This window comes from Empidonax traillii, unplaced genomic scaffold, assembly GCF_003031625.1.
Source record: "Empidonax traillii isolate 1590-97213 ecotype Southwest subspecies unplaced genomic scaffold, ASM303162v1 scaffold16:size2589160, whole genome shotgun sequence".
In the NCBI taxonomy this organism is placed as follows: domain Eukaryota; kingdom Metazoa; phylum Chordata; class Aves; order Passeriformes; family Tyrannidae; genus Empidonax; species Empidonax traillii.
Genome location: NW_020955209.1, coordinates 441965 through 456723, shown reverse-complemented (window position 1 = coordinate 456723; position 14759 = coordinate 441965). Strand labels below are relative to the sequence as shown.

The 14759-nt window shown below is 37.8% G+C and overlaps 1 protein-coding gene across 5 annotated transcripts in view; it reads left to right on the top strand.

Annotated features, from left to right (window-relative positions):
- Window positions 1-356: 356 nt before the first annotated feature.
- The window catches only part of HACE1 (HECT domain and ankyrin repeat containing E3 ubiquitin protein ligase 1), a 52379-nt gene continuing 37976 nt past the window's right edge, over window positions 357-14759 (top strand). For 3 of the 5 annotated variants that reach the window (XM_027895050.1, XM_027895069.1, XM_027895042.1), the window contains exons 1-8: window positions 357-487; window positions 4948-5002; window positions 6103-6192; window positions 7929-8033; window positions 9337-9412; window positions 9695-9826; window positions 10983-11065; window positions 13294-13390. In XM_027895050.1, coding sequence (XP_027750851.1) covers window positions 412-487; window positions 4948-5002; window positions 6103-6192; window positions 7929-8033; window positions 9337-9412; window positions 9695-9826; window positions 10983-11065; window positions 13294-13390 — 714 coding nt within the window. In that variant the 5' untranslated portion in view covers window positions 357-411. The other 2 variants (XM_027895059.1, XM_027895077.1) reach the window with 2 other exon arrangements.

The window sequence follows — 14759 nt, the reverse complement described above, 5'->3', positions numbered from 1 at the left end:
CTAATGAATACGGCTATAAAGCTGCAAATGCTCGTCAATGCGTCCTGTCTGGGACGCACTGATCGGGAAGCGAGCCCGCGCGGGCGGGATCACCCGGCAAGGGCGGCTTTTCTTTTTAATTTTTTTCCCCGAAACCCGTAACAAGCAGACCATGAGAGACGCCTTTTCCCCCGGGTTTTGCCGACTCCCCCATCCCTCCCGCTCCCTCAGCAATCGGGCACACCGAGGTGCGCGGCCCGGCCCCGGCCCCGCCCCCGCGCATGCGCGCAGCCGCCCGTGGTGGCGGCGGCCTGGGCGGCCCCGGCGCTGCCCCCGCCGCGATGGGCTGAGGGCAGGCGGTGGCGGCGGCAGCAGCAGCAGCAGCTCCGGGGTGGCGGCGGTGGCGGCGGCTCCGGGCTGGGCGCTCCGAGGATGGAGAGAGCCATGGAGCAGCTCAACCGGCTGACGAGGTCCCTGCGCCGCGCCCGCACCGTGGAGCTGCCGGACGGTAGGAGCGGGGCCCTGACGTGGCGGCTCGTCCCGGCTCCGCGGCGGCCTCCGCGCCCGGCCCGGCCGGGGTGAGCTGAGGCCACTGGGGAGAGTGGGAACGGGCTCCCACCGCCTCTGAGAGGCTGTTTTTATTCGTGATGGTGACAACAACGGCGGCTTCCCCGTCCCCTTCCTTCCTTCCTTCCTTCCCCCCTTTCCTCCACCGGTGCACAGGGTGCAGAGGGTCCCTGCCGGCTGCTGCCGACCCCGGACCCGGGCGAGCGGGTGCTCGGGGGTACTCTCCACCCTTTTCATCTGGTTTTAAATACTTCTTTAAGCGTTTCCTCCATGGCAGACTAGCGATTGCAAACCTTTGTTTTTTAACAGTGATGAATTTGATGTTTGAAAAGGTATTGTAGGTGTCACCTATCTGGAGCCTAATTTTTGTCTCTAGGCTGCTTACCGTGGGTGCTAGTCCGCGGTGTCGGGATGGATTTGAAAATGCGGCTTCAGGCTCTTATGGGAAGTGGTTTAGTGTTCGAGGCAGGCCCAGCTTTTGGGAGCTTTTTGGGAGGGCTAACTCTGTAAAACTTTTGGATGTGCAGAATTTCTTACTGACAGATATGCAAAATTCCATTTTCTTTTGAGTCACGTGCTGTCATTGTACTTCCTTCCGAGTTTACTTTAATGGATGGGTCTTTGGCTGCCTGTTTTCCAGTTTTCAGCTCTTGTGGTAGAGGAGAAGGCATATTATTATGTTCTCTCTGTTGTGTGTTCCCTGTTTGGACTTCCTGGTGTCCTCCTGCCCTGAGCTGCTACACCCTTCACTTATTGTCACCTGTCACAGTTTCGGTGTTTACCAGTGCAGTTGCTCATAAATTTCACAAAATCGACAGGCAGGTTTAGATGGATTTTTCTGCTGCTTACAAGCCTTTGAATGGCAGCGGTGAAAGCTGATGTAATACTCTTAACTTAAGCTCAGACTTACAGAAGTAGTGGAGTAGCACCAGTTTAACTAATAGAAGATGGTAATACAACTAATATTATGTACAATCTATGTCAGTTGGAGCTGCTTTAAATTTACTCCAGTACTAATGTAGGCGAATTCTGATTTTAATCTGTTTTCTTCCTGTCTTGGACATTATTATCTTACACTTCAGAGGAAATTATGCCTATGGTACTGGCAGTGTAAATGCAAGCCCTGAGACCTTTGAAACCAGTACTTCTGTTGCCTTGCACTGTGGAAGGAATGTCAATTCTGTGCGTTCTCTAGGAATTGCAGTTGGACTGATAGAAGGACATAAATGGGTTTAAGATACTGAAGTTTCAAATTGTGTTCCAAAGGTCTCTGTTCAAACTTTGGGTCAGTCATAGTTCATTTTGTGTCTTCTTTCCTGACCTTGGTGTTCCCTTGGGCTCATGCAGGTCTGCCCAAACTCTTCTTGAGAAGCAGCTTTGGGTTGTAGTGTTTTGCTCTAAGCACGTACGGACAGGATCATCTTTTAGAATATTCCACACCAGTCTAGTATGGTATGTAGTTTGGTGGCTTTTTGTGTGGTGTGTCTGGACTCTTGTACTATGATTTGCGCCCAGACTCTGCTACATTTGAGTAGCTTTAATTTAAAAGATATATAATTTATGCTTCCATCCTTAAAGTAAGAGTCATGGTGGTGTCTTAGGAAATGGAGATCTATGTTTGAACTTCCTTGTGCTGAAGAAGGCACTAAATCTAGGTATTGAACTTCCTTTGTGTGTGCTGTAGCCATTAGGGTGTTATATGGACAGTGCTGACACTTCTTTAAGGTTGTGATCTCTGTCAAGTTCATGACAATATCTCTGATAAAATGAAAGAATGAGTATCTTGACAGAGCAGGATTCTAGATGATGAATTTCAAGTGATTTCTTTTCTGTTTAAAGCAAGTCTTAACACCTGAGTCTGGTGCCAGTGAATACCCTGAGCTGACCTTGCAAATAGAAAATAGTATAGCTTTTTAATCACTCTTCTGAAGTATCCTTTATCAGCTGTCTTCTGGACACTTTAGAGCTTGACACAGATTTCTGGATTCTCCTGTTAAGGCTCAGCGCCTGAAAACTAGGTCTTACAGCCCAAAGCTGTGACTGCATATTGTGTGCCTTTTTTTTTTTCTTTAGATACTCAAAACTTGAAATGCAAGCAAGTTAGATAACAAATAAGTTCTGTAAGTGCATGAGGTGTATAATGCTTTTTCTCGACCTGCTGTCATGTAGTTTAAGTCAATAGGAGTTTGTTTATTAGTAGGGAACAATATTTACCAAAAATAGCCACAAAAGCTCCTTAGTCCCACACCCTTTTAATTATTTCTGTACAGAATAACTCTGGAAAAATCTATATGTGCTCCACAGTGTAATTTCTGTTAATAGAATAGTAAATGGCTTAGTTTTTTAACCATACAGTAAACATCTTTTATGGCCCAGATACAGTCATATTTAACTACTGTCTTTTTCTAGAACACTATACCCAAATTACAGTTAAATTTAATTAGGATCAAGTATTAAGCATTTCATTTAAGTGTACTGGTATTTTTAAGTTTTGGTTTTTTTTTTTTTCCTCTTTAATAGGGCATGATTGTGCAAATATATGTAAGGATGACATGCTTAAATTTAGATGAAATTCTCGAGTTCTGTTTTTTTGTTTAATTCAACTGTTTTATCCTTCTGCCAAGAGATTTGTGAAACAACTCAAAGAAGATTTTTTTTTTTTTTTAAATTTGTGTATACTGGGATACATTTTTATATATCATGGATACGTGGATACATTTTTAAAAGCTGTCAAATATTTTTCACAATTGATATCTTTATGTAGCATCTGTTTAATTTTATTTCAGGACTCCTTCCCTCCCAGCCTGTTCTTCCCCCAGCAGTCAAATTCTAGTGGTGTGTGGTGAGGATGGAGTTATCTGATGCTCACAGAATTCTGCCATAAGGAACAATCTGTAGAGAGTTACAAGTCTTGAACTTGGTAGTGGTTAGAGTGACTTTCTACAGCTTTTAATTGTGATTTGGTGTTTTGAGAGGTTTGTGTCATTTACTTTTTAAAATTTATTTTTAAATTTTTATAACAGACAGCATGTAATTTAAATCTGAATATGAATTGACTGTGTTCAGTGTTCAAAGGTAATAATAGATTAGCATTGCTCCTTTCTTTTGTCAGCTATGGACAGACTGCTTCCAACAGCAGATAGCAGCACTCATCTTGGAGCATTGTAGAACTATAGTAGTGAATAGCATAGCTGCAGCATCATAGGTTTGTTTGATTCCACTTGATAACTCTGAAGAATCTGTGTTTAATATTCAGTAAATGTCACCTTACCTATCTAGTGGAAGTAGTGCCTGTACAAAGGCATGGTATGTAAAAGGCACGAGATACCATACTTGTTTCATTCTTCCTGTTCCAATTGCTTAGTAACTTTGGCATTTGGATTAATGAAGGTGATGAGGAAAAACCACAAAATAAAAGTTTTCTGAGAACAGTCTTCTGTATCCTGGATCCATATACCTAGGTTCTCGGAAAGCATAGCCCCTCCTGTCATAAGTTGGCATCTGTGTGAACAGTCTGTGGAGACTGTACTCCCAACAATGAGTAGTTTGCTTGAAGAGAAAAAAAAAAATTATTATACATAATAAAATTAATAAATATTGCACATTAATATTATTTATAATTTTTATACATTAAAACATTTTAAATTATGTAAAATTAATTATTTAAAGATAGTATTTTACTTCCACAAGTCTATAAGTGACCAAACAGGCTCATCACACCCATGCAGTGAGTATGTGCAGCAGTAGTAATGGCAGAGAGTGTATAGCTGAATGTCAGTCTGTTCCCACCACTGAGGTGTTCTGGCCTTTCTTTATTGCCTTCAAATATGAAATATGAAACTGATTAGAGATTAGAAGTTAAAGTAATTCAGGTGTGCAGCATTCAGGTGTTCAAGGATAGAGACAAAAGTGACTGGTTATGAAGTAATTAAAAGAAATCATTATTACAAACTCATAGTATTAGGGCTGTGGAAGTCACCTTGGAACACAGGAAATTTCCTTATTTTAAAAATTAACTATTTAAGTGTTATAGTTGTTTTGTTTTGTTTTGTTTTTTGTTAATGCACATTTCTTAAAAACTTTGATTTAATTAGCAGGTTCGTCAATTCAAAGACATTGATGCATTATTGAAAATTCTATAATTTTTACTCTGTAAAAGAAAAAAGCCACACTGAAATTTCAGGCATTGAAATTCTGTTAATTGTCTCTTTTATCTAAGTATGATGGCTTTTCCTTTATAACTAAACTTCATGAATTCACGTGTGCATGATCTGTTGTTGATGTATAAAAAGAATGATCTGTTGAACAGTGGACATTGGAAAAGGTAAATAAGTGTTGCTAGATAAATTTTTTATGTAAAAGATTTCTTTATGGTAATGGAGTAATTTAATTTCTTCTCAGATAATGAAACCGCTGTCTATACACTGATGCCGATGGTTATGGCTGACCAGCACAGGTAAGAGCTTCTTTAAGTTTACCCTTTTTTTTTTTTTAAGTTCTGAAAAAAACAACATGTTGGCTGAACTTGTAGTTTCTGAGTTGCTTAGTTATCTTCTGTATCTGAAGTTAGTCATTGACTGAGTGCATCCCAGCATACTTTTGCCTGAGAAAACTGTTTTGTTTTATGCCACAAACCGGAGCTGGGATTTGTTTTGTTGACGCACACAGAGAAATTTGCCCTAGGATTAGTACAAAAGTGTTGTTCTGTAACGGCGTCTTTAGCTCTGAGCGTGTATTTATTGATGACATAGAATCTCTTAGTGTCATCAGATGTCTTGAAAAAAGACGTGGAATAAGAGTTGGACAATGAGATGGATGCTTTTGGGATTCTCAGATGAGCAGCTGCTTCTCTTGCTCAGTTGTCCTCAAAGTGGTTGGGACTGGAGGCTACATAGTGCCAGCTAAGTGGTGCCAACTTCCAGTGTATTTTGCAGGGAAGCAGGTAGTAATTCTTACTGAAACAGTAAACCGTTTATCTAATCAGGAGAAACATTTGGTCTGCTGCATAATATTTTGTTGACATTGCATGTAAGGGTTTAAAATTATGTGATTGGCCCATTACGTGAAGTTGAAGGGTCTTTCAGTTTTTTTGTCCTATTGGCATATTATGTATCCTTCTATTTCGTTATTCCCTCTGAACTTCAGCTATGTTTGGGAAAGCTGCTGGATATCTGGTTGGGGTGTCTGGGATGAGATAAGGAGGAAAATGGGAATTTTTTTTTTCAAATGAAACTATTAAAATGAGTGTTTTCTGTATTTGTAAAGAAGTGATTTTGTTGTCTTCTGGTGTAATTCTTACTAGTTTACATTTGAAACAGTTGCCCACTATCACAGTTCTTTTTTTTTTTTTTTTTTTTTTAATGTGCAAGGAGGAAGTGAAAAGGTGTTGTTAATCAACAAGAGCTTGAAAACTGTTTGATCTCTTAGTCAGAAATTAGTTGAAGGGAAAAGAAATAGTGATCAAGTAGAAATAGAGTGCTTGTGTACAACTTATAGTATAAGCTTTTTGGATACTGTGAGCTATTTTTTAAATTAAAAGTATGTTTCTGTTTGAAGGTCTGTCTCAGAACTGCTGTCAAATTCAAAATTTGATGTGAATTATGCCTTTGGACGTGTGAAGAGAAGTTTGCTTCATATTGCAGCAAAGTAAGACTTACTTGAGTCCAGTCCAGAAGTTAACAATGAAAATATTACCACAAATCTAAGACACCAATGTAAGCTGGAAAACACTTTAGTATCAGTTAACATTTTGTTTTCATACTTCCTTTTTGTATTTTGTTTGTTCTTCTAGCAATGTGCCTGCCTCATTGAGAGGACAGATTTTACGTATGATACCAAATGGCTTTCCAAATTCTAGTGAAGGAAGTCATGCTAGATACTTTTTTGCCTTTCTGTGAAGTCTCAAGTCTGTGAAGAAATACAGCCATGATGCGCATCCTGTGTACCTGGGTTAATCTTGCCTTTGTAGGGTTAGAGAAATCTTGTCTGCAGATGCTGATTGTTTTTGAAGTATTTTCAAACAGTGGGAAGCACTTGGATGTTCATTGGGAAGCAACCATTCCAAAGTACTTCCTGTGACCATAACTGAAGGGAATATAGCTTGGGTGCTCACTTCTAATAAGTTTTTGTATCTTGGATAGTGGGGTTAAGTGCAAATAACCTTGACCTAGGTTATTTATTATTAATGTAACTCTTCAATGGGGATAACTCTATATTGCTAAGAAACAGGTTAACAACCTAAGTAGAAATGAACTGGATAGTTTTTGATTTACATTTCGGGAAACTAAACCTTACACTAATGAAGAAATGCTCTATATTTGAGTCCCCTTTTAAATATCCTGAAAATTCTTGGATTTAAATTTTTCAAAAAAAAAGAAGGCAAAAATAAAAGAAATAATAGTAGTATTGCGTATAAATAGCTGGTATTGGGTCACAATAAAGGCAGAAATTCCAGCTTCCTCAGCAGACTGTTTTAAAAATATCTTTTCCCAAACATTTCATCTCAGAATTACAAACTGCTTATATAAAATTTACTTAAAGAAGTACTTAAAAATGCAAACAAATGTTTAGCATACACCTTAGAAGTGGATTTGAAAATATACCGTATTTATTGATTCTAAGGCACAAATTGTGTTACACCTAATTTCTGGATTGGCTTTTATCTTGACTAGTCATTGGGTCACACAGCAGTCATCAAGCTGCTGGTTTTGCAACATATTGTACAACTAGTATTGGGTTTCTTTCTCTTGTTGTGTAGCAGTTCTGACATTGGGGAGTTTTGTAACAAAGGATAAGCTGGTTGCGATGGATACAAAAATAGGCTTATCTTTTCAGTCAGCTCTTCCTCTTGAAGAATTCAGGAGCCAAATGAACAAATAATGCAAAGTTTCTGTCTTTTTGGTGGCCTTGGTTATCCTGAAGAGCTGTTATATTATGAAAAATAAAAGGCAGTTACAGGTTCAACGTTAGTAGCAAGGAAATATTTGTACAAGTTTCAGATATTTAAACTTTTAGATGTAACTGCCAGACACTAAAGTGTAGCAAAACCCAAAATACTAGAATTGTTATTTAGTGCAAAACTTTTTAAACAGTTTAAAGAGTTACCAGTCTTAAAGATTGATTGTTGGTTTTTAAAGCCATTAAAATCACACGGAAGACTAGCATTTATTAATTACAACAAGTTATAATCAGTTCTCACTCCATTTAAGTGACTTCCCTTTAGCTCTGTGTAACTTGAACTATGAGAGTGTACAACAATTTTATGTAAAGATTTTCTGCTGAGTGTAATCTGTACATGATATTGCTGTTTGTGTTTATGTCAATACAGATTTGATTTGTAAATATATTTGTTACAGTTTTTCCCTTTCTTATTTTGTTCTTAGCTGTGGATCAGTTGAATGCCTTGTTCTATTATTAAAAAAGGGAGCAAATCCAAACTATCAGGACATTTCAGGATGTACTCCTCTCCATTTAGCAGCAAGGAATGGGTAAGAAAAAAGCTTTTAAAACTCTTAAAAAGATTTTGTGCATAATGCATTTAAGCTGGCATGTTCTGTAATATTTTTGCATAGTTCAAACAAAATACTGTGGTTTTCACTTTGGGAAATAGGGATCACTTATAGAGGACATGGAGGTTTAAATCCATACTTTGAGTATTCAGAAAATATTTTTTTATAAATGACAAGTCATGTCTGAAATACCAATTTCAGTGCTAGACATTTTAGTGATTTCTGTTAAGCAGGGGCATAATGATTCTTACAGCAGTGATCAAACAAGGGATGTGTTCTCCTTCTGGTTAGCTGAGAAGAAAAGATTTTGGAGGGCTTGGGAATCAGGGACTTCAGGTTTTTCTCAGATAGTGTCTCTAAAGAAAGTTTTACTCCAAGGAAAGGAATATAAAGTTGGCTTGCACGATATTAGGAGAGGGTGAAAAAAACCCTCCCAAACCAGTGAACAAGAACCTTTTTAAGATCCTATTTCTTGAATTGTAGTATGAGAACATGCAACTGTAATGTTGCCTTTTTTTTATAGAGCATGTATGTGTTACAATAACTGAATTGTATCACAGCTGGTACTTCAAATGAGGAGGAGAATGTTTAGTGGCTTCTAGGTATGTGGGAAGACAATTTGTAGGAGAAGAAGGAAGCAGTGAAGTGGTACCTGATGAAATGCAGAATTACACATAGCATACAGTTATGTGGAAATGAGGTCTAAGAAAGCTATGAGAGGTACCAAATAAAAAGGAAAAGTAAGAATTCTTAAGGGTAAAGCACTTAAAGCATTAAAGAATGTTAAAAGACCAAAGAAAACATGAATTAGGAAAACATACCTCTACTTTCATTAAGACAGTAATTGCACTTGCCAAAGACTTGCATAGTGTTACAATGACTGTCTCATTAAATAATGATTTAGTGGTGTACTGTAAACACGTTCACTGAAGTGTACAGATGGTGGTGAACTTCGAGGACTTCTCTTGGGTAAACTGTGGCTTGTCTTGAAAGTGCAGAGCTGAAACTGTTAAAGTAGTGGTTAAGTACTTCAGGACTTTCCACAAAAGCAACTATGGTTTTAGCCCTGTGCTGTTGTATGCTACTCTTGCACTGTAGGAGTCTCTGCCGTGATGATCCACTTCTCTTCTTGACATGCTTAGTATTGTACTCCTTATAAAGTGAAACTTAGCTGCTGCACTTTGCACAATGATGAATGATAGTGAGCAGAGTTCTGAGAAGGTATTGAGCCTTTGTAAGTGATTTTCCCTGGCTGGGTTTTAATGTATTCTTTTGTTTATAGCCAGAAGAAATGTATGAGCAAGCTGCTGGAGTACAGTGCAGATGTCAACATTTGTAATAATGAAGGCCTGACTGCAGTAAGTGCAATTGATTATCGTGATGTTCTTTAAAGGAGTGAAGAGTTTGAAGATGCTAATTTTTTAAGCTTTTGCCATCTTACATGTAAAACAAAACTTCTATGTGTCCAGTGCCCTCAGGGATCAAGTGATGTGATCAAAATACCTAAGCATCTGGTAGTATTGTTCAAACCTTTTCCTTGTGAAAGTGTTAACAATAATACAGTCAGGTTTAAAAATCATATTTATGAAATACCTGTATGATTGCTGAAGAAAACATGTATATCATCATTTTATACTTAGATTCATTGGTTGGCTGTCAATGGACGAACAGAATTGCTTCATGATCTTGTTCAACATGTCAGTAATGTAGATGTTGAAGATGCAATGGGACAAACAGCCCTTCATGTAGCTTGTCAAAACGGACACAAGACAGTAAGTTTCTACATTGTATGAGCACAATGGATTTTTTGAGAACTTGGTAGTGCCTCAAAGTTGTTGTGGTTTTTTTTTTATAAACTTCAGACTAGTAATGCACATGATAATGGTTAGAAGGGTGAAGAATGCTGTTGTTTGTCTTAGTATCAAATCTGTACACTTCCATGGGAACAACTTACTTATTCTTGTGGAGTTGATGAATCGCAGTGTTTATGGGAGTTTAGGTGACTTACTGTATACTATTCAGCTGTTGTGTACTCTTATTGGCGCGTTGAAAGTCAGTTATTATGTAATGTTAAATGTTTGAAAATGTTCTTCCTTACTTTTCAGATGTGTTTAATTCATAATTGTGCCAGCAATTATGTGCTTTTGAAATCTAAAATGATCGTAATGTACTGTGAGTGAAAAATGAACAAAGAGTTGGGTCAGTTAAATATTTAACATTTGAAGTACACAAGTTCAAATAAACTCTTCTATTATTGATACGTGTGAATCATTTTTATACCTGGCCTTGCATTAGGGCTGACTGTTTATATTCAGAGTACGGTTCTGGATGCTTTGCTTGAACTGCCATATGGAGCCATATAGAGTTATACAGGTTGTCTCCAGAACTATTTACTTCAAAAAAAAAAAAAAGTTCTACTCAGATCCTTTCTGTTACCATTTTCAGTGCTCAATTATGGAAGACCAAATTCTGAGAAACTGTTGCCTATAGACTTACCTAATTTATGTGACTGGAACGTAACAAAAGTATGTTTGAGAGTCTGCTCAGAGTTTTCATATTTTAGAATTCGCTTACGTATTTCTTCTAGCCTAGTTTGAGTTTGAAACTTCAGCTAGTGATAAGGCTATGTATGGTTTACTTCTCTAAAAAGTGTCATTTTTAGTTTTAAATGGCTTGTAGATCCAGGTATCTTTGATATTAGCTGAAATTCAATAAAAGATATTGTTATTAATGTAGGCAGTTCAAAGGAAGCTTTATGAGCTCTGATAGCCACGATTTTCCAATTAATGTTTAGGAATTTTGGTCTTGAGGTTCAATCCTGAAAATTAAATCCTTCAGTGTAATTAACGTGCTTGGTACTAAATAGTTGCAAGCCGATAGACTATTCCATTACTCTTTTTCTAATGCTGGTATTTTCTCCTCTTCTAGACGGTGCAGTGTTTGCTGGACAGCGGTGCAGATATAAACAGGCCAAATGTCTCTGGGGCAACTCCGCTTTATTTTGCTTGCAGGTTGTATATTCTTAACTTTTGAATACTGTGCTAAAGGTGAAATAACTTTTTTGCTCTTTTGCAATAACAGTGATTAGAAGGCACAAAATTTAAGAAACATAAAAACTAACTGGTATTTAATCTTGCCTCATGTTTGAGTGTAATTTGGTGTCTTATCTACTTATCTTAGTACTGCAGGCTTGTATACCTCTTTCTATCAGACATGTTAAACACACAGCTGTGCATGTTCTAGCATGAGTTATAAATCAATGACTTTGACCTGTTTTCTGAAAAATGAGTTGTACCAACTTAGGTTATTTTGAGTACACTGAAAACACAGTCTTTATAAGACAAGTTTGCCTATGCTTTAATGTACATTACGGTATTGCAGTGTACACAAAATGGGCGTATATGCCTTAAAGTTACAATGTTGAATTAAAATTATATTGTGACTTTGATCAGTTCTGTTTTATTCACAGTTTAGTTTAATTTCAAAACTAATCACATATGAGAAATGACCTTCTGTTCTAATTTCTGGTGTTTGGTAGAACATTTACAATTTTTATAATCCCCCTGCTTTGGTTACAGGTTAAATAGTTTGCCTAAGATTAAATGTTAATAAAAACAAAAGGAGAAATGGGCTGACCTGCTGGTCTTCCAAGACTTATGTTCCAGGAGCTGTGGTCTCTGGAGATGGTGTATGTTGATCCTTGGTAGTTGAGAAGAAGGAGAAAATAAATAGCTGCTGTCCTTGGTGCTTGGTTTAGGGCCTGGTATTGGCACCTGCTTTAAAAGAAGTAAGCAGCTTGCCTCAGCTTGAAGGTTTTTGGTAAGAAGGGAATGTGTTGAAAGTACAGCAGGGATGTTGTTTTAGAAGTTAACAGTTGGAGCAGCTGGCAGCGTACAGCAAACAGTGTGTAGTACAGTAAGCCTTGAAAGAAAGGTTGTAGACCCCTGATGACAGAGAGAGCAGGATGTGGGGATGTGGTAGCAGTGGCTTGTGACAGCTGGAGAAAGGGAGGCCGTTACTCTTAGCTCCTTTCTGACTCTAAATGCTTGTTTGCACTGGGACAAAGTCTGGTACTTTAGGTTAACCTGTTGGTATCCTGGGCTGGAAGGACAGGAATAATAACTCATCTGGGAGCTGTTGAGAGATCAGTGAAGCTGCCTCATGTCCCTCAGCTGTTGATTGTCGCTTTTCTTGTGCCCTTTCTGAACTGATAGTGCAGGCAGCCTCAGTGTGTTCCAGGATGGCAAATACTTGTACATTTGTGTAAAGAATGTGCTGCAGACTAGCTTAATGTATAAAACTTCACTGAAAAAACTTGCATCTGTAACCTTAATTGCTATGTGTTTTGTATCAGTCTTTCGTTTCACCCCTTTGATGCTTCTGTATTACATTTGGCAGTATATGCACTGAAAACTGGTGAAGACAAGAGTCAACTAGTGTTTCAGTGTGTTTTTAATGAAGTAAACATCTGATCATTGCTACCCAGTTTCTCATTTTCATCAGAAGAAAAGGTTTGGGAAAGTGTTGAGAGATATAAATAGTCTTTGGTCATATTGTGCATGTTGGAATAGTTGTTTGTGAAATTCTTGACTCAGGGAAACTAAGTGTCCTGTACAACCTATAAATAGATGAGTGAGACTGTGAAATAGATTTTGAATGCAAAAGTAAAACTCATCACATTTAAAGGCAGGCAAAACATTTATAGGTATTGATTAAAAGAAATCAGAGCCATTAGAGTGATATGTTGAATTATTGTGCAAAAAAAAAAAAGAGATTTTTTTATCAATAAAAAATGTTACTGATGTTTTATTGATGGTTGAAGCACATTTAGATTATTTTTTCCCCAAATCTGGTAGAAGTGAGCAAAGAACTCAGTGAAGAGAACTTTCTCTGTCAAGTAAATTAGGGTATGAATTGAGGAAGAGCTCTCTTTTTGCAGGAAATGCAGCTCATAGATATTTATGAGGCTAGACTAAGATGAATCATTTCTGAATGATGAGGGTGACTCTGGCTTGATAAATGGGCCTTGCCTAATTTTGCGCTGTTCTTTTGCAGTGGCCTTGACAGGTAGTAGATGAATCTGAGGCATTATTTTCCATCCTGTGTTCTGATCAGTTTCATAACTATTTATTTTCTTCTAGCTTATGTTGGTTTTATTTGTTAGGTGCAGTAAAGACAGATTTATGACTGATAATGGGGCATAAATGCTGTATTAACTGTGTTCTCTTCATTTGAATAGCCATGGTCAGAGAGACACTGCACAAATTCTTTTGATGAGAGGAGCCAAATATTTACCAGACAAGAATGGTGTTACTCCACTGGATCTCTGTGTACAGGTATGAAGTTAACAACACTCTTTCTGTGACTTACTATGGTGTAACCTGATCAGTGTTACCATTTCAGTTTTTAAGGCCTCTGAAAGACGGTTGTCCTTTGTCAAAAGAAATGCAAAAACCATTTTTTTCTGTCACCAAATTTATCCTACAGTCAGGTTCATAGTTTTTACCCTTTGCATAAGTGTAATGCAAGAATTGACCCCATGAGAAAGAGTTTACAGAACTCCATTTGGCTAGAGAGCTTGGGAGTCCTTGGTAAAATGGTAATAGACTGTTTAGGTGCTTAAATGTTAACAAGTAAGAGGTAAAAGCATGCAGAAAGGACTGCTTTTTTTTTTTTTTTTTAATCCTAACTAATAGGTTTCTTTTCTCTTGAAGAGATATTACTAATAAAAACAAAACCTAAGTGATGCTGACTACTACCTTTCAAAGATATGACTAGATCTGGACAAGGAACAATAATCTTATGCGTTCTCAGCTAACACAGCATTTTCAACTGCAAAACTCAGTCTTTCTTGTTTGATACCAAATGCTGTTTGTACTGCCCGCTAAAGTGTCTTTTCTTGCACTTGCGTATTTTTCTGTAGAATCAGTTGAAGGTCAGTGTGTGAATAACAAATGAATGGAAGCTTTTGAACCCTTGCTGGTAATCAGCAGACTAGAATACCAAACTGAAGGCTGAAAAAATCACTGGACTTAGTGGACATCACACTACCTTGGTGTATGTTACTAGTTTGTCAGGATAAAGCTCAAGTCTCCTGGTTTTTTATTTTTTTTTCCTGTGTTTTCAGGTTATTTAAAGTTTAAGTTATTTAATTTCTGAAGATTGCTTAATGTGCCTAAAACTTGCAGTTGAAGTAGTTGTGTGTAGGTACTAGAGTGCTGTCTCCAGTACCAGTGGGACATTTTTGGAACGTTTAATGCTAGAAGATTTATTTCATAAACTATCTGTGGAAGGCCTTGATCAAGTTAGGTTACTTACAGCATTTCTTTTTAGATATAAGAAATCCTAATAAGTCCTCAGCTCTGGTCACTCAGAAGTGCCCGATCACTATTCTGTTTCAGAATTGACTTGATTGTGAAGCTCAGATTTTTTTTTTCTCTTTGGCATTTGTCATTTTGGCAAAATGACTTACCATTACTGTAAAAGCACGTGAAGTCTAGTTAGTTTTGAGGCTTTCTGCAGCCACAGACCTGTAAGACGACATATGGCAGGGCAGGTTTAGATTAGATATTAGGAAAAATTTCTTCAAGGAAAGCGTTGTAAAGCATTGGTGAAGACTGCCCTGGGAAGTGGTGGAGTCACCATCCCTGAAAGCGTTCAGAATATGTGTGGATATGGCACTTGAAGACATGGTTTAGTTGCACA